Consider the following 19,438-nt stretch of genomic DNA (forward strand, 5'->3'; position numbering starts at 1 on the left):
AACCAGGACAAGATCCTGGATGAGTCTAAACAGAAGGGCTGCGTCTAGACTGGCAAGTTTTTCCACAAAAGCAGCGGCTTTTGCGGAAAAACTTGCCTGCTGTTTACACTGGCCGCTTGAATTTCCGCAAGAACATTGACGACCTCATGTAAGATTGTCAGTGTTCTTGCGGAAATGCTATGCTGCGGCAGTTCGGGCAAAAGCCCTCTTGTGCAAATGCTTTTGTGCAAGAGGGCCAGTGTAGACAACGCGGTATTGTTTTGTGCCAAAAAGCCCCAATCGTGAAAATGGTGATTGGGGCTTTCTTGCGCAAAACCGCGTCTAGATTGGCACGGACGCTTTTCCGCAAAAAGTGCTTTTGCGGAAGAGCATCCGTGCCAATCTAGACGCTCTTTTCCACAAATGCTTTTAACGGAAAAACTTTTCCGTTAAAAGCATTTGTGGAAAATCATGCCAGTCGAGATGTAGCCAAGAGGTCCCATTGATGTATTCCAAGGTTTGTGGGAATTATACTTGTTGAAAACAGAAAGCAGAACCAGACGCGAATGAACCAAGAGAGATGTGTCAGGCAGGAGGCATAATTGTTGGATAAGACAGTGAGCGGGTGGGCTATACTGCTCAGCATCCCCTTCCTGGTCCACTTGGGAGGGAATATGGAAGAACAGATGAAGGTTACTGAAACCGGATGGCTATATGCCCCTCCAGCTCCCGGGCCTTCATCAGCCTCATCCTGAGAAGTGTCCTGACCAAAATGAGGAGCAGGAGTGCAAGACCTCTGGGTTGCATCCGGCCTGTCATGGTCATGAGGGATGGCCCGCAGCCTGAGGTCTAAGGGGTTAACTGTACCTAGCCAGGTAGCAGTCAGCCAATAGAAATGCAGATAAGGATTTCAAACTGAGACAAAGGAATTTGGGGGTTTTCCCTCTGTCTCTGGGCCAGTTTTTCTCTCTAGAGACTGAGGCAGACAGAAGACATGTCTCTCTCCAAGAAAAAAGACTCTTCATAATGTATAAGCAGGGTAAAGTCTAGATAAATCCATTAGGTTTTATTGTTTTCTGTTGTGGGATTGTAGATCTGATGTCTGTGCTGTTAGAAATGGGTTTTCCTCCCTTTTGTAACTAAGTTTTGCGCCATGGGAAAATTCCCCACCCTCCTAGGGAAATAGTTTTTCCTAATCTCCAACATAGACCTCCCCCACTGCAACTTGAGACCATTGCTCCTTGTTCTGCCAACTGTCACTACTGAGAACAGCCTCTCTCCATCCTCTTTGGAACCTCCCTTCACGTAGTTGAAGGCTGCTACCAAATCCCGCCTCACTCTTCACTTCTGCAGACTAAATAACCCAAATCTCTCAGCCTCTCCTCGTAGGTCTCCAGCCCCCGAATAATTTTTGTTGCCCTCCACTGGACTTTCTCCAAGAGTCCACATCCTTTCTGCAGTGGGGGACCCAGAACTGGATGCAATACTCCAGGTAATGCTCAGATCACAGAAACATACCGGAATCACCAAACATAATCAGACCAATGGACCTGTGTCTACCCATAACTCCAGCTAAGAATTAGTTACACGCAACACAACCAGAGCCGCTAACCTCCCACGGCTGGCAGGAGAGAAACGATTTCTAACGTGTTTTCCATTTCTGTTTAAACACCTGACATGAGTCAGCTGATTATAAGCTTTGGCCTAGAGTGAACCTGCTATTTCTGAACCTGGCAGTGGATGATGCCAACTGAACTAAGTACAAAAGGCACGGTGGCTGAGTGGTTTTGTAAGGGCAATGTGTGAGCTACAGGATTGAAGCTCATGGAGACTTAACTTCCTGTTTTGATTTCTGCCTCTGACTAGGGAGCAATGAAAGTAGAATTTAGTTTGCTATCTGTCTGGAGGCCTGAAGGCTTGGTCTTGGGCTCTCCCAAACATGCCTTCCCTAGGTGGAGGGATCTGTACTCATGGGCACGGACTTTCCCTTCCTACCCACATCCTTCATCACTCATCTCCCCGGTCACTGTGTAACCCACACCTCTAGTGTGGGTCACTGTCCCATGGAGGGGCACTTAGTCCTTTTAGACTACGTCTACACTGCACAGTTATTTCGGAATAAGCTATTCCGGAATAGTTATTCTGAAATAGTTTATTTCGAAATAGCATGTTTACACTGCAGGGAAGCCTCAAAATGAGTCCGAGGCAGGCTTCCCTAATGTAGACGTGCTACCTTGATTTAGAGCCCCAGAATGAATAACTCGGAATGGCCGTGGGGAGGGACTATTTCGAAATAGCAGCAGTGGAGCGTCTACCCACGCCTTACTCTGAAATAGCTATTTCGGAACAGGTGTTACTCTTCATAGAATGAGGATTACAGAAGTCAGAATAAGCCATCCATTATTTTGAAATGATTTTTAATAACGGAATTGCTGTGTAGACGCTCGCATCGTTATTTTGGAGTAATGGTGAGATCTGACATTGCGGCCAATGGAAACCTGCTTGGGCCACATGTGGTTGTTAAAAGGGCAGCGGTTTTTTTTTTTTTTTTTTGCTCAACATCTTCTTTCCCTCAGCTCTTTGTGCTGTATCCACCACTATTGTGGCTCTTTGTCTGTAATGGGTTTGCCACCTCTCCTGTAGAGGCTCCTACACTGAGCTCCAGAGGTCTCAGGTTCAAATCCACCTGGTGGCAGTTACAACTGCACTGTTTGGCTGTGTCTAGACTGGCCACTTTTTCGGGAAAAGCAGCTGCTTTTCCGGAAAAACTTGCCAGCTGTCTACACTGGCCACTTGAATTTCCGCAAAAGCACTGACGATCTCATGTAAGATTGTCAGTGTTCTTGCGGAAATACTATGCTGCTCCCGTTTGGGCAAAAGTCTTTTTCCAAAAAACTTTTGCACAAAAGGGCCAGTGTAGACAGCAGAGATTTGTTTTCCGCAAAAAAGCCCCGATCGCGAAAATGGCAATTGGGACTTTTTTGCGGAAAAGCGTGTCTAGATTGGCCACGGACGCTTTTCCGCAGAAAGTGCTTTTGCGGAAAAGCATCCTGCCAATGAAGATGCTATTTTCTGAAAATGCTTTTAACGGAAAACTTTTCCATTAAAAGCATTTCCGGAAAATCATGCCAGTCTAGACGTAGCCTTTGGGTCTTTCTACTCCTGTGTTTTCCCCTCCAGTCTTGCAGCAAATTTGAACATGTTTGAATGTATCCTCAAGAAATGCCTGACCAAGCAAAATAGCCCAGAAGAGAGCAGCAGACACAAAAGGCGGGAAAATCCTCCCAGAGTTCAGCACTGGGCCACAGCTAACCACGAGCATCATCCTGTGGAGAATGAGAGGTGCCTCTCCCTTGAGGCAGACATGGGTACCGGGAGGACAAGCAGCTTTGCTGCCCAGTCTCCAGAGGTCTCTGCTTCATACTCACCAACCCAAAGTACTGTTGGAAAAGAGAAGTCTGAGGGGGAACTTAAACACTGGAATAAATCTATCAGGGATGGTCTAAACCAGTGTTTCTTAAACTTTTTAAGACTGAGGAACACCAAACAATAATTTTTTTATGAGGAACACCAAGGATTTTTGGTTGAGAAAAAAAAAAGTCAGGAGGAAAGGGCCGGGAGGAAAGTTATCGAGGAAAAAAAAAAGGTTGCCTGCCCCTTTAAGGGTGGCCATTTTGAATTCTATTGTTCTCCGTGGCACACCGTTTAAGAAACACTGGTCTAGACAGTGCTTGGTCCTGCTGTGAGGGCAGGGGGCTGGCCTTGATGACCTCTCAAGGTCCCTTCCTCTTCTAGTGTTCTATGATTCTATGATTCCTATTTTTTGGAGTATGTTTTATTTAATTTAAATTGCTTTCAAGCAGGAGTTGCTTTTCTCAGTGCAGTGCTGGGTTTCTGCTCAGCAGCAAAATTTCCAACGATGACTTTCTTTGCTTTTTAATCTCATCCCCCCAATAGTATCTGCACGGGGCTGTTTTAGGATCCCAACAAAACAGGACAGGCTATGGCGTGCTGGAACAGAGAGCGTCAGCCTGCTGCCTTCTGCCGTGTGTCTGATACCACCCTGAAGACCTGGACGGTTTCCCGACAGACACACCCTTGTGAGGTTTGGTTAATTAATTGATGCTGCTCTTTGCTCCCAGTTTCAAAGCTGGAGCGATTGGGAAAGCAGGGACCTGAGTCACACCAGGCCCACATGTGGCATTGTTAATGAATGGGTGCTGGAAAAACAGCATCAATACGAAATGACCTACAATCCTCACGTGAACTCATGCATGTAGGTGGCAAATATTCAGAGTCATGAATACTCAGCGGGAGAGAGAACTTGAGATCAAGACTTCACAGAGATGATGGAGAGCCACAAGTTGGGCTGGGGTGGGCAACAATTTTTAAAAGGGGGCCACTTTATAAATGTCTGAAGTGGACCCAGGTTGCCCTGGAAGGGGCGGGGCTTGGGCGGAAGGGGAGGGGCTGGGAGAGTTCTCGTGCTCCCTCACCTACAGACCCTGATTGGCCTGGGGGTGTGGAAGAGCGTGAAGTTTTGCCCCCCCTCCCGATGCCTAGAGAGAATCGCCAGCTGTTTCAAAACAGCAGGTGGCTCCCTCTAGGCACTGCAGTGGGAGGAGACTTTACACTCCGCCCTACCCCCAGGCCAATCAGGGCCTGGGGGCGGGAGGGAGCGCGTGAAGTCTCTTGCCTCCTGCCCCCACCCTGCCAGAGGTGCACAGCAGCTAGAGAGAACCATTGGCTGTTTTAAAACAGCCACCAGTTCCCCTGGCAGGAGGAGAAAGTTTCACATGCTCCCCCATCCCCAGCTCTTGATTGGCCTGGGGGCGGGAGAACGGCAGGGCAGCCACGGGTCAAATCCGGCCCACGGAGGCTCTCATGCCCTCTCCTGAGTTAGTCAGTTATTTGCAAAGTGATAGGGCATGAAAAATGGCTAGTGAAATTTTTGCCTTTACGTGCATTGGCTTCGAGACCTTGGGACCATGAGTCCATCTCAAAGAAGAGCCAGGAGAATGGAAAGGGGGCGAGCAAAGAAAATCATTGGAGCGCCAGGAAGAGTTGGACATTTTAGTTTAGAGAGGAGAGGACAAGAAGCACGACGAGAGGGGTGAAAATCGTGATGAGCGTCTCATAGATGGCCAGTCAAGTGCTTCTCTTTACCCTTCGGAAAAATATTTTCCCTCTGTGTTGCTTGTGGAAGTTTGTTTTTACTGTAAGGTAGATTGATCGGCTTACTCATACTGTGGGGTGTTAGAAACATCAAATGGCCAGTTCAGAAATCAAAAAGTGTCATTAACCAAAAAAGTTTTTTTAAAACTCATAGGCTGTGGCTACACTGGCAAGTTTTTCCACAAAATCAGATGATTTTGTGGAAAAGCTTGCCAGCTGTCTACACTGGCTGCTTGAATTTCCGGAAAAGCACTGACGGTCTCCTGTAAAATCATCAGTGCTTTTCTGGAAATACTATGCTGCTCCCGTTTGGGCAAAAGTCTTTTTCCGAAAGACTTTTGCGCAAAAGGGCCAGTGTAGACAGCATAGTACTGTTTTCCGCAAAAAAGCCCTGATCGCGAAAATGGCGATCGGGGCTTTTTTGCGGAAAACCGCGTCTAGATTGGCCACGGACGCTTTTCTGCAAAAAGTGCTTTTGCGGAAAAGCATCCTGCCAATCTAGGCGTGCTTTTCCGAAAATGCTTTTAACGGAAAACTTTTCCGTTAAAAGCATTTTCGGAAAATCATGCCAGTGTAGACGTAGCCATAGACTTTAAGGTCAGAAGGGACCATTATGACCATCTAGTCTGACCCCCTGCACAGTGCAGGCCACAGAATCTCACCCACCCCTCCTAGAATAATCCTCTCACCTATATCTCAGATATTGAAACCTTCAAATACTTTGAAGGCCCCAAGATGCAGAGAATCCTCCAGCTGTGATCTGTACCCCATGCTACAGAGGAAGGCGAAAAACCTCCAGGGCCTCTGCCAATCTACCCTGGAGGAAAATTTCTTCCCGATCCCAGATATGGCGATCAGCTAAACCCTGAGCATGTGGGCAAGACTCACCAGCCAGACACCCAACCATTCCGTGGGAAATGCGACCAGGGGACTATACATGCCTTTGGATTGGGCAACATTTCCGGAAAGAGACCCCTCACCCTGGATTGAAACCGAATTCTCTCACTTCTCCTGGCATCTTTCTTACTGTTGTGTGGATGTTGTCAGCAGGAAACACAGAATTGTAGAACACTAGGACAGGAAGGGACCACGAGAGGTCATTGATTCCAGCCCCCTGCCCTCATGGCAGGACCAAGCACCATCGATCATCTCTGATAGATGTCTGTCTAACCTGCTCTTAAATATCTCCAGTGATGGAGACTCCACAACCTCCCCAGGCAATTGATTCCGGTGTATAAATGTTTGAAGAAAATACAAACCCCCAAACCATGCATTGCCCTACAAAGACACCTTTTCAAACAATGCACATGGAAAACTTCTCAGACGTATTCACCCACATCTGTCTTGAGTCAGGGTGTCAACCAAACACTCAGTGAAAGAACCAGCAAGCTGCATCCCATAAAGGTAGGTTAATTTCCCTCTCATCTACAGACACACGCCCATCAATCTGGTGTCCTGCCTGGTGAGATGCCCCACACCCTCAAATGAGTCTCATCCCCGCAATGGAATAACAAACACCGCAGAGCTATAAAACCTGACTGGAACGTAGCTGCCCTTATTGCGAAGGCTGTGAAGACGGATCAAAGATGAAGGCTTTTCTTTTCGCCCTGCTGGCTGCCACCCTGTGCATGCAACGAGGTAAGCTGCTAAGAACGGCTGTATGCTAGACCGCGAAGAGGCAGATGAGAGAGGTCCAGCTTAGACCAGGTTTTTCCGGTCTAAGTTTTTCCGTTAAAAGCATTTGCGGAAAAGAGCGTCTAGATTGGCACGGTAATAGAAATGTAGCCGTGTTAGTCTGGTGTAGCTGAAGCAAAAGACAGGACTATGTAGCACTTTAAAGACTAACAAGATGGTTTATTAGATGATGAGCTTTCCTGGGCCTGAGGAAGTGGGTCTGGCCCACGAAAGCTCATCATCTAATAAACCATCTTGTTAGTCTTTAAAGTGCTACATAGTCCTGTATTTAGATTGGCATGGATGCTTTTCCATAAAAGCACTTTTTGCGGAAAAGCGTCCGTGCCAATCTAGAGGCGGTTTTGCGCAAGAAAGCCCCGATCGCCATTTTCGCCATCGGGGCTTTTTTGCGCAAAACAGTTTTTAGCTGTCTACACTGGCCCTCTTGCGCAAATACATTTCCGGAAAAGGGCTTTTGCCCAAACAGGAACATCAAATCATTTGCTCAAGAAACACTGATTTCAGACAGTAGAGCGTCAGTGCTTTTGCGCAACATGAAGTGGCCAGTGTAGACCGCTGGCAAGTTTTTGCACAAAAGCGGCTGCTTTTGTGGAAAAACTTGCCAGTCTAGACGCAGCCAGCGAGATTTTACAGCCTCGGTGGTGAAGATGCGAGTGTCAGCCGTGCGTTGACACAGCTGCTACACCCTTTGTGGTCTGAGAGTCCAGCTTGTGGTTGGGTTATTTCAGAGCACCCCCAGCTAGGAAGTCTCATTCCGTTCGAGTCACAAAATTGTGCCAGGTGCAAATGTAACCCACACCCTGTCTCATGTAGTGGCACTTACACGCTTTAAGGTGCGTCTACACTGCACCCGTAGCTCGAATTTGAACAATTTGAACTATGCACTTTGCGTAGCTTATTTCGAGTCAATTTTGAAATAGCTTATTTCAAAATTTAGCTCTGCCTACAGAGCACTTATTTTGAAACAAATCGCTCTTCCAAAACGTCCCTTACTCCTCATGGAACGAGGTTTATGAGGACATCGGACTAGTGAGCCTGTTATATTTCGAAATAACGGGGCGTGCTCAATAGATGCAGAATCTCTATTTCGGAAAACCTCCGGTATCCCGAAATAGCGCTGCAGTGTAGACATATCCCTACAGAGAGACAGAATGAGTTTCTGCTTAGCTCGGAGTCAGCTGGCTTTTAGCTCAAGCTGTAGAGGCTCATGCACTAAGGTCCCAGGTTCGATTCCACCTGTCAGCATTACACGTGGCTTTGATCCTTTGCACATTGGGCTATACAACGGACCCATGCCCATAAACAATGGGGGCCTGGTCTACCAGCTGCATGAAGGAAGAGGGATGAACTAGCTCTGGGGATCTACTTAGACCTTTGACAAAGATCTTTTACACGCTCTGTAATCTTGAGCCTTTTGCTCAGGGCGAGTAGCGTTTCCCAGCATCATTTTCTTACCAAAAACTCTTCATCCTGTCTTATGGGATCTGATCCTGATCACTGTGGACCACACTGCTTTCTATTCTATTCTACTAGCCAATTAGCCCGTCATAAGATGGGATTTTCAGGTCTCTACTCCATGTAGAGCCTCCGGTCTCTTGCTCTGTCTCTCTCTCTCACTCTCTCCTCCTCCTACTGCCTGCCCCCCCCTCTCTCTCTCCTCCGCCTCCTGCCTCTCTCTCTCTGTCTCTCTCTTTCTCTTCTTCTTCCCCTCCTGCCTCTCACTCAGGGGACTGTGGAGCCCAAACAGCCATTTGGGCTCCACACTCCCCATGCTGCATGACTTCTGCGCTGCTCAGCCAGGCTGCCACGGGGGAGCAAGTGGTGCAAGCAGCCATTTGGGCCCCGCACTCCCCATGAAGCACGGGCTGCCCATAGGGAACAGCCAGCGTTTCAGGCAACAGCGCCACCCAGAGGGAACAACCAGCATTTCAGGCAACAGCGCCACCTAGAGGGAACAACCAGCGTTTCAGGCAACAGCGCCACCCAGAGGGAACAACCAGCATTTCAGGCAACAGCGCCACCTAGAGGGAACAACCAGCATTTCAGGCAACAGCGCCACCCAGAGGGAACAACCAGCATTTCAGGCAACAGCACCACCTAGAGGGAACAGCCAGCATTTCAGGCAACAGCGCCGCCCAGAGGGAACAGCCAGCATTTCAGGCAACAGCGCCGCCCAGAGGGAACAGCCAGCATTTCAGGCAACAGCGCCGCCCAGAGGGAACAGCCAGCCTTTCAGCGTTACAGACTCTCAGACACTGGGCTACTATATATATGATTCTATTCTATTCTATTCAGTAAAACACTACATCACATTCTTAATTTTCAGCGGTGAATAGAAGTCAATGGGACTAACCCCAAGGAAGAACAAAACAGAAGGGCCATACTGGGTCAGAACAAAGGTCCATCTAGCCCAGTGACCTGTCTGCTGACAGTGGTCAATGCCAGATGCCCCAAAGGGAGGGATCATGTGATCCCTCTCCTGTCACCCACCTCCAGACAAACAGAGGCAAGGGACACCATCCCTACCCATCCTTGCTAATAGCCATTGATGGACCTAACCTCCATGAATCTATCTAGCTCTTTTTTAACCCGGTTAAAGTTCAAGCCTTCACCGCATCCCCTGGCAAGGAGTTCCACAAGTTCACTGAAGTAGAAAGTTAGCAGATGCTGCCTGGGGACTGGAGTGCTCACCACCATGCAGGGTCGAGCCCTTGTGCAAGAGCTGAACAACTGTGATCAAATACAAAATAAATGTGTACAATGGGAGGGTGGTGAAGCACTGTAATGAGTTAGCTAGGGAGGGGCTGATCGCGGTGCCATGCCGGGCTAAAATCTACTCACCACGGGTGAGTAGATTGCCCTAATTGTCGAGCCCTGCCTATTGGACTAACAGAGACTATTTACATGGGCAAGTCTCAGAGGGGTTGCTGTGTTGGTCTGTATCTGCAAAATCAACTAGAAGTCCTGACGCACCTTAGAGATTAACAGATTTATTAGGGCATAAGCTTTCGTGGGTAAAACCCACTTCATCAGACGGATTGGAGTGGAACTTACAGAGGCATGGGTGTGTGTATACATATATGTGAAAAACAAAAGTATAGGACCAGTGTGAATGAGACTAATCAAGTCAGAGTGGATGTCGTTCATTCATATCAGTTGATTGGGAGAAATGAATATCCAGAGAGGGGAAATTGCCTTTGTAATGAGTTAACCAGTTTAGATCCTTATTCAATCCTAATTTGTCTGTATTGAATTTGCAAATGAATTCTAGTTCAGCTGTCTCCCTTTGTAATCGGGTTATGAAATTCTTTTACAGAAGGATGGCTACTTTTAGATCCATTACTGAATATCCAGAGAGGTTAAAATGTTCCCTTCCAGGTTTCTGTGGGTTACCATTTCTGGTGTCTGATTTGTATCCATTTATCCTTTGACCCAGTGACTAACCCAGAGACTGGTTTGGCCAGTATATGTGGTAGAGGGGCATTTTTGGGACTTGATGACCTATATCACATTAGTGGATGTGCAGGTTAGACAAGGTATTTGCATGAGGTCTGACGTTGCTCAGAGCGTGGCAGAGACCAGGCGTCTCAGAGAGAAAAGCTTGCTGTTTAATATGTTTATCTTTGGTTCCCTCTCTGCCTCTGAAGCCGTCTATGAAGAAGGAACGCTGGCTACTAACCCCTGAGCGTAGCCGTTCAGCAGTCACGTAAAGGGAGAGCATCGGCATTTCTCCAAAATGTTTCTCCTGCAGTTTGCGTTAACACCTGTGGTACCCACACCTGAGGTTAGAACAGAAGCCTTTGCCCCCGTTTTTCCAGTTTGTTTCACTCTGCATGTGTGACGGCACTTGACACGGTAGAACCAGGCAGGTTTCTCAGCGTGGCTTGGCAAAGGACGTTCCCGCGAGGTTCTAAACGGCGCCTTACCTTCCTTTTGCAGCTGGCGCGCTGAGGTGCTTCACTTGCAACGATGAACCCTCCCACTGGAATTGCATTGAAATAACGGACTGCGCCGAGAACGAGAAATACTGCCTCACATCCTACACGAGGACCGGGTTTGGTGAGTCCCCGCTGCAGCACGGTCCTCGTCTAAGCCTGGGATCGGTTTATTGATGGGATTGGTTTATTGATGCCAGGCCGTCGGATTCTTTCTTCTCTCTTCAGGAGGAGGGATAGCCCCTCAGCTTAGCACAGGGAGAGAACATAAGAACATAAGAACGGCCATACTGGTTCAGAACAAAGGTCCATCTAGCCCAGTATCCTGTCTGCCGACAGAGGCCAGCACCAGGTGCCCCGGAGAGGGTGGACCGAAGATAATGATCAAGCGATTTGTCTCCTGCCATCCCTCTCCAGCCTCTGACAAACAGAGGCCAAGGACACCATTTTATCCCCTGGCTAATAACCTTTTATGGACCTAACCTCCATGAAATTATCTAGCTTCTCTTTAAACTCTATTATAGTCCTAGCCTTCACAGCCTCCTCTGGCAAGGAGTTCCACAGGTTGACTACACTCTGCGTGAAGAAGAACTTTCTTTTATTAGTTTTAAACCTGCTACCCATTAATTTCATTTGGTGTCCTCTAGTTCTTCTATTATGGGAACTAATATATAACTTTTCTTTATTGGCCCTCTCCAAACCACTCATGATTTTATAGAACTCTATCATATCCCCCCTCAGTCTCCTCTTTTCTAAACTGCTTTAACCTCTCCTCATATGGGACCTCCTCATATGTCACATTGGGCAACAGTAGGACACTTCAGATGACCTGTGTCCCTTTGCGCCAGGGCTGGATCGTCCCCCCTCACTACAGTAATTACTCGTTTAACACGTGCCCACTTAACACGTTTTCTCAATAGCACGATTTTTTTGGTGAACGTTTTTCAAATAACACGACCATCTGCAAAATAACACGAAAATAATCAAGTGGCAGACTACTTTGCGCAGCGGTATACGTTGGTGAAAACAGTGGTAATACGCATGCGCGGATGAATCCACGTGGTCACAGCGCTCCTCCGCTCATTCATGTGTTTGTCTTTGTGTTTTAACAAACCGCGGCGGCTTGTGCTGCTAGATATCGAATGTTGACATTGACAACCCAGCACCAACAAAAAATTGACTTTGCCACCACCACCTGAAACGCAATCCCCACCTTTTCCGTTATGTTTAATGGGAAAATTGACCCCGCTTAGCACGTTTTTGCTTAGCACGAACATTTTCAGAAACGCATCTCTAGTGTTAAATGAGGAATGACTGTAATCGCACGCCGGGGAAGGACCTATCGGGAGCAATACGAGTAACGTGCAAAATCTCATAACCTGATCTTGGTGTTCATAAACATGGGCGGCGGGTAGGCTAGGCAGGGGAAGACACAGCCTGTCCAAACCACCAGCCTGGCCCCGGAACATCTCCTGTAGGCCTACTGAAGGTAGAGTGTTGCTGCCCCCGAGCCCCCACCCCCCACGCTCAGGGGCCATGGAAGCTGGGGCCGTGTGCTGCCCGCTCTCCCTGTTCTCTGAGGCTAGTGAGACTCAGTCCACACCCCCCTCACCCTCTCCACATTCCAGGGCTGGGGAAGCCTGGTCTGTAGGCCCTCTGCCCTCCTTGTGCTCTCGGCCCAGGAGGCTGGGCCATGCACACCCGCTCTCCCCATGGGGGTGGAGCCTCGGCAGAAGGGGCGGGGCTGGGGGCTTGCCCTACCTTCCCCCACTGCCCATGCTCATAAATATATCTGCATGGTGTTGCGCATGCACAAAAGGATCAGGACCCTACTGTAGTAGCCCTTTCGTCCTATTGGCCAGTGCATCCTTAGGCCAGGCCTACACTAGACCCGGCAGCTCGGCTTAAGGTAGACTAAGGAACTGGAGTCGGCTTTAAGCTGCGCTTGGCAGCGTCCCCACAGCAGAAGGCCAACATGTAGCCCTGAATGCCGTGGGCTAGGGGTTATGGCTCACCAGTTGCCACAGCGTGAGCGTGACCCCAGAGAGTTCTGTCCCAGAAGGGGCGTTTCGGGGAACGCAGCAGGGGCACTTAGACAGAGGACAATGCCAGTTTGTGAATCCCTTTATTAAACCAGTGCCAGGCATCAAGCTGCTAAATGTCAAGGACTCCCCCTAGCGACATTACAGAATTAGTGAACCCAGCCTACCCACAACCCTTCCTGGAGACCTGCTGCTAAGCAGGTCTCCCCCATGCCGGGCCATGGGGGAATTACTGTAATCGCACTCTGGGGAAGGACCTATCTGGAGCAATAGGAGTAACGTGCAAAATCCCATAACCTGATCTTGGTGTTCAAGATCACCAAGCAGGTAGACTGCAAAGCAGCTAAGCTAGACAATAAACTAAACTCATAGAATGGGCAGCCTAGAGAGGGAGAGCTGAAGGAACTTCAAGAGTCTAAGAAAGTTTCGGGAAAAGAACTTTGAAGCCAAAGAAACCAAAAGACCCAACTAACGTCAACAACACGGATATTTATAGAGTCTTGGCATTGCTCGATTCCCACCCTGCCTACTATGACCCTAATTTATTTCCGCACCCTAAGAATATATGGGTACACTTATTCTATGGGTAGTTGATTATGACACTTCCATGGGCTAGCTGATTATGAAATATTCATTAGCATTATCTGATTCCCACGGCTTCTGATCCTTATGGCAACATATTTGCTTTGTCACTTTTGCGATTCCTGACTGAGTCAAGTCAGGCAGACTAACTCCAAATAGACACGTTTCCAGTATGGTTCCTCTACTTAGTTCCCCAAATGAAGGCACATCTGCACTGAACATGCATTATATTTGGGACGGATGCAGCTGCCTGCAATATGCCTTAGCTGCTCTCATGAGATACGGGCCTGTAGGTTTCTTGCATTCCAACTTCATATAATAAAGATCTTTAATCTATATCTAAATGAAATGCAATGAACACAATAATGAATAGAATACGAAGTCAGTATAAATCAATCCAGACACATGTTATCTGATATGGCAGGCAAGCAGCTTAATCTTATAGGCTTCAGGCAGGAACAAACACTCCCATTGGCTTCTCTTACTCCTCACAAAAGCAGGAGTACTGGCTGCTGCAGGGGAAGGGTCATCCTCTGAGTTTGATTTAGAGAGTCTTAACTAGACTTGCTAAATCAAACTCCGGAAGATGGATCGTGGCCATGGCGATCATCCATGTAGTGTAGACAAGGCCGGAGTCTCTCATACTGCTGCAAGTGCTGGGCACCGAGCCAGGTTACTAGCTGGGGTGGGGTGCATGGCTGTGAGCCACATGGATCACAGCTGCATTGCAAGGTGTCTGCACGACCCTCCAACTCCCCAACCCCTTGCCCACCCCCCCACCCCCCATTCATTGGGCTCCGTGTGAATCCTGGGAAGGACTCTCCGGGGTCGGGGTCTCTCCTTGGGCTGTTCCAAAGCCGTGGTTAGGAATTGGAAGGGAGGTTCAGCGCTTCATGGACTCCAAGGCCAGATGGGACCATTGCGAACCTCCCGTCTGACCTGCTGCTTCACACAGAGCCCTGCCCCAAGGCGTTCCGAAGGCCGATTTCTATTTTTAGGAACCCTCCTCCCCATCTGATCTCAGCTGAAAAAGTTGCCAGTGAAGACCCCGGCAAATTCTTCCAGCGGCGAACTGCTCCCTGTGCTGCCCAGGGTGAATTTGTCTAGAGTCAGTGTCCAGCCACAGCGAGGTACTGGACCTTTCTCCGCTAGGCTGAAGCGCCCAGGATCAAATATTTGTCCTTGCAGACAAAAGTCACCCCCTTTGCTTGTGCTTTGCCAAGCGAAACAGATTTGAGTGCCTGGAGCCTGCTGCTAGAATGACAAAAAGACTCCACAGGGGTGGGGAACCTCAGGCCCGGGGGCCGGATGTGGCCTCTGACTTGCCTGGATCTGACCCCCAAGCCTCGGGGCTCCCCCTCCCAGGATTGGGGAGCCCACGCTCGTGCTCCAGGCCCCCTGCCACATCTCTCTGGGGCTGGAGCACACAAAATCTACTCGCCTTGACCCCCAGGCTCTGGTGTGTGACGGGAATGTGGGGAGTGTCTTTCTCCTCAGTTGGGGGCTAACATGTGAGGGGTTGTTTTGTTGGTTTTTTTCCCTTCTCGCTTGGGTAATTTTTCTGGGGGTCAGTGGCCGCCAACCCCCAAAAGATTCCCCACCCCACCCCTGACGTGGAAACCGTGCCTAAACACGCCCCTATAGCTACCTTCAGGAAAGAGACCGGTGCCGTGCCACAGTTGCAGCGCCGGGCGTCTCCAGCCTCTACGGTTGCCAGATGGTTTCAGAAAAAAAACACAACAACAACAAAAAACACGCCAAGAAAAAGTTTGTTGAGCAAAAAACAAACTGGCTACTCATCACCTTGCCTCCCTGTGCCAGGCTGGACAGCTCCCCGATAAGCACTATGGTAGCCAGGCTGCCTCTGTATTGAGCCGGACTGCCTGGGATTTTTGCCTCCTGGCCTGGAAAAAATCAGAAAGTACCAGACATTTTAGGTGTCCGGTATTTTCTGAATTTTTTTACTGGACAGGAGGTGAAAATACCAGACTGTCTGGTTCAATACTGGACACCTGGCAACCCTACCAGCCACAGCGAGCGCTAGGCCCGGTATTTCCGAGTCAAATCAACCAATCGGTAAATGCTGAGAAACACCTTCCCCTTTGGCTCCTCTAAGAGGAGCCGGCAGCCACGCTGGGCCCCAGGCAAGGTGGGGCGGCCCCGGCTCCGTGTGTCAGGGCCTTGGGTAGAAAGGGTGGGGCTGGGGCAGCGAGCGTCACATGCTGGACCCTCCCAGCCCTCCCTCTCCCCTCGGCGGGCCTGGCTTCTGTCACCTCAATGAAAACGGTTGCGTAACTCTGGGGGCTCCTAAAATAAGGGTTCTTTGCTCTGTTCCCCGCCCCGCTCAGGGGAGAAAGCCGAGTACCGCATCACCAAGAGATGCTCCGACGTGTGTCCCCGGACAAACCTGAACTTCGGCATAGCGGCCACCGCCATCTCTTGCTGCCAGCGATCCCTGTGCAACGTCAGCGGGGCCGGCAGCGTGAGAGCCAGCGCCACGGCGATGGCCACGGGGATCTTGGTCGGCCTCCTCTACGTCCTCCGAACGGGGCTGTGAGGGGGCCGGGAGAAGGACACGGCGTCCCGGAGAACCCGCTCGAGCGTCCCCTGGCAGACAGCAAGGCCCTCGGGGCTAAGGTTCCCACCTGCGTTCACGCCGCCTGTGTAGAGCTAGGGGTGTGATTCCCACCTCACGTAGGGTGTACTCGGGCTCAAGCGCTCATTGAGACCGCAAGCCGCAGCCGGCCACGGCAGCCATCCCGAGTCCACGGCCGCCGCCTGTGTTGCCGCGGCAACGCTTCTATCAGCATCCTGCTGGACGCACACTGGGGCACGTACGTCTGCATGGGCTGGGACTCGTCCCCCCGCTAGACTTCAGATTCCGTCAGCGAGGAGCGCCTCTCCCCGATATCGCACCACGGTCCGGCCGCCGACACGACCACACCTCAGGGCTCGGCGTGAACGGGAGGCTCAGCGGCACGGCGCTGCCTGCTCAGAAGGGCGTCAGCTAGCGTGAAGCACTAAGGTCGGAGCCATCGCGCCGACCTCTGCCCCAGACTCTGTGCCATCCCCCTGACGCCTTTCTGCCTCTCCTCGCAGCGCCTGAGCCTTCTCCTCCATGGCTCGCTCACCCCCACAGCCTCCCTGCGTTCTGAACATTCCTTCACCCCTGTAGCCAGACAGACTAACCCCATATCATCCATCTTATTTGCCTCTCTGAAGCACAGGGCAGAGAAGGAGCAATAATATCAGCATAGTCTATGCTGGCTCATCTGATCCTGAGGAGCTGAAAAAAAAAACAGATATGTGGATAGAGAGCAGTTAAGGCTGCGGCTGGCACCTATGTTGATTCGAACACACACACAGTCCCTGGGAGAGGAATTTCCCACTGAGAAAACAATGTCCCGTACTTCCAATTTAATCATCTCAATTCTCTCTTACAAGTGTAAATTAAGTTCACAACTCCCTTGTAAGAACTGGTCTCACAGCAGACAGATCAGCATCAATTGGCATTACAGACAAGAAAGAAAAATACTGTCCCCATGGGTATATAAGATAGGTCCAGCACACACTCACTTTGAGTGTCATTCTACCCTCTACCTGCTGGTCGGGTTAGGTGTTTGACCTCCCGAGGTTCTATGGGGACGCCCACCTCGTATTTTCGTCTTTCCTAGGAATTGAGGGACCGGCCCTGGCCTGACATGCTGGAGTCGAGAGGCACAGAAGGGGGTAAAAATTGTACCTGGATGTGGTCCTCTGTCTTAAGTGTACACATAGAAAGAGTAAGCTGTTACTTGGTGTGACGTAGTGGGGGTACCTGGCTGGTTTCTATGCTGCTGGCTCTGGGGGAACCCCCACTGGCTGCCGTGGGTACCACGACCCAGCAAAACAGGATGAGTCACTATGCAAACCAGTGACCAGACACCCCCCATGGAGAGGAACAAAGGAAGGTGGAATGCTGCCTTGGCTGGGGGGCAGGGCTGGAAGTTAGGGAGTTGGTTGCTGGCTGTCGGAGGGCATGGATGAGACAGCCTAGGGAGAGGAGCTGGAGTTTAGGGGCCCAGTCTCCCCCATCTCAAGGGGGCCTGAGGCATCCTATCCCAGTTCCTGTGACCAGATTACATCTGTGCTGCGCTGTGCTGGAGGAGCAATAAACCACCCTCAATTCCACTGGCTGGTGCAGTCTGTTTGTGCCATTTCGGGGTGCAGGAGATGGGGAACCCCCAACGTGCCGTCACACTGGTGTCAGGAGTGGGATGCACTGCACCCCGTGGATGAAGCTCCCAGCGGCAAGCGACAAGGCGCAGTAGAAGCAAGAGCCCTGGAGCCAGGCGTGCTGGAGACAGAGCGAAGCGGTTCCTGGGAATCGTGGGGCGCTGCAGCACTAGACTGGTGAGTCTGCACCGAGGGGACCAGCGGGCAGATGGCCTACGCCCGACTCTTGAAGGCAGAGCTGGTGGGGCTGTGCAGAGAGAGGGGCTTGCCTGTGCGGAAAGCAACCAAGGCCCAGCTGATTACCCAGCTGGAAGAGAATGACCAGCCACGGGGCCAGGATCTTGTCCCCAGGGGAAGCAGCCAGACCCCCCCTGAGAGTGTGTCAGGCTCAGAGAGGGGGAGGAGCGCTGGAACCCAACGGAGAGATGAGACAGCGTCTCCCGGGAGGCCTGCAAGCCGTAGCCCATCTAGGGCAGGGGCCAGCCCAGCGGAGCTGCGGCGGCTGGAGATCCAGCTGCGGATCAGGGAATTGGAAGTAGAGGACCGAGAGAAGGAGCGCCAAGATCGAGAGAGGCAGCGACAGCATGAGCTGGCCATGGCAGAGCGGAGAACCGGCGGGGCACCGGCTGCGCCAAGTGCGGATGGGCCCCAAGGTCCCAGGGCTGCCAGCCACTTGGAGAGGCTCGTGGTGGCCCAATTGAAGGACATGGGTGACATAGACGGGTTCCTCAGCTCCTTTGAGAGGGCCTGTGGACTGCAACGGGTTCCCCCAGCTGACTGGCTGCAGGAGCTCGTCCCCGCACTGAACCAGGAGGCGGCCGGAGTGCTCAGTCAGCTGGAGGACCTACAGCCAGGGGATTACAACCGAGTCAAGGAGGCCCTGCTGCACAAGTTCGGGCTGACCCCCGAGATGTACAGGAAGAAGTTCCGGGGGGTACAGAAAGGGCCACGGGAGACCTATGTGGACCTGGCCTCCCGCCTGGCGCAATACTGCCGCAAGTGGGTGTCTGGAGTCGGAGCCCAGACCGCAGAGGAGCTGCTCAAGCTGGTCATGATGGAGCAGTTCTATGAAGCGTGCCCACCCAAACTGAGGCTGTGGCTCAAGGACCGGAGACCAGAGAACCCCCAGGAGGCCGGGAGACTGGCGGATGAGTTCACGGAGAGCCGGTCCGGGTGTGAACGGGAGTCCCGGAGAGAGAGGGAACCGCGCAGAGACCGGATCTCGGCTGAGCGACGGAGGGAGTCAACTACGGGGCGAGACCAAGGAACAGGTCGTCTGCGCCCCAGAGAACCAGCCAGGGCCTGGACAGAGACAGCCCAAAGCCTAACTTGCCAGCGCTGTGGGCAAAAAGGCCACAAGAGGGCTCAGTGCACCAGGTCCCAGGACCGGGGACTGTCCAGGGTTAACTGGCTGGGGCGGGAGGAAGGGCAGGCTGCCCCAGAGGCAGGGGCTGGCAGGCAAACCTCAGCTCAGAGAGAGGGGAAGGATGCTCTGTGCACCTCCCCTGGGAGGTCTGATTCTCAGGAGGCGGATTCCTCCGTGTACCGGGTGGGGGCAGGACGGCCCCTGCGGAGCGAGTGCCTCATACCCCTGGAGGTGGATGGTAGGAAGGTGACGGGCTTCTGGGACACGGGGGCGGAGGTGACTCTGGCCCGATCTGACATAGTGGCCCAGGAGCGGATACTACCCCACGCGCAGCTGACCCTGAAGGGCATAGACGGGTCCCCGTTTAAGGTGCCTGTAGCCAGGGTGCATCTGAAATGGGGGGCGAAGGAAGGCCTCAAGGAAGTGGGGGTGCACCCGCACTTGCCCAC

The 19,438-nt window shown here is 51.3% G+C and overlaps 1 protein-coding gene across 1 annotated transcript; it reads left to right on the top strand.

Moving 5' to 3' along the window:
• Window positions 1–6,454: 6,454 nt before the first annotated feature.
• LOC102459720 (lymphocyte antigen 6E-like) lies at window positions 6,455–17,636 on the top strand. The gene is made up of 3 exons (XM_025186062.3): window positions 6,455–6,792; window positions 10,789–10,908; window positions 15,757–17,636. The coding sequence occupies exons 1-3, from the start codon at window positions 6,741–6,743 to the stop codon at window positions 15,963–15,965; spliced, it is 381 nt and encodes a 126-aa protein (XP_025041847.2). The 5' UTR covers window positions 6,455–6,740; the 3' UTR covers window positions 15,966–17,636.
• The last annotated feature ends 1,802 nt before the right edge of the window (window positions 17,637–19,438 follow it).

This window comes from Pelodiscus sinensis, chromosome 2, assembly GCF_052426305.1.
Source record: "Pelodiscus sinensis isolate ZL-2025 chromosome 2, ASM5242630v1, whole genome shotgun sequence".
In the NCBI taxonomy this organism is placed as follows: domain Eukaryota; kingdom Metazoa; phylum Chordata; order Testudines; family Trionychidae; genus Pelodiscus; species Pelodiscus sinensis.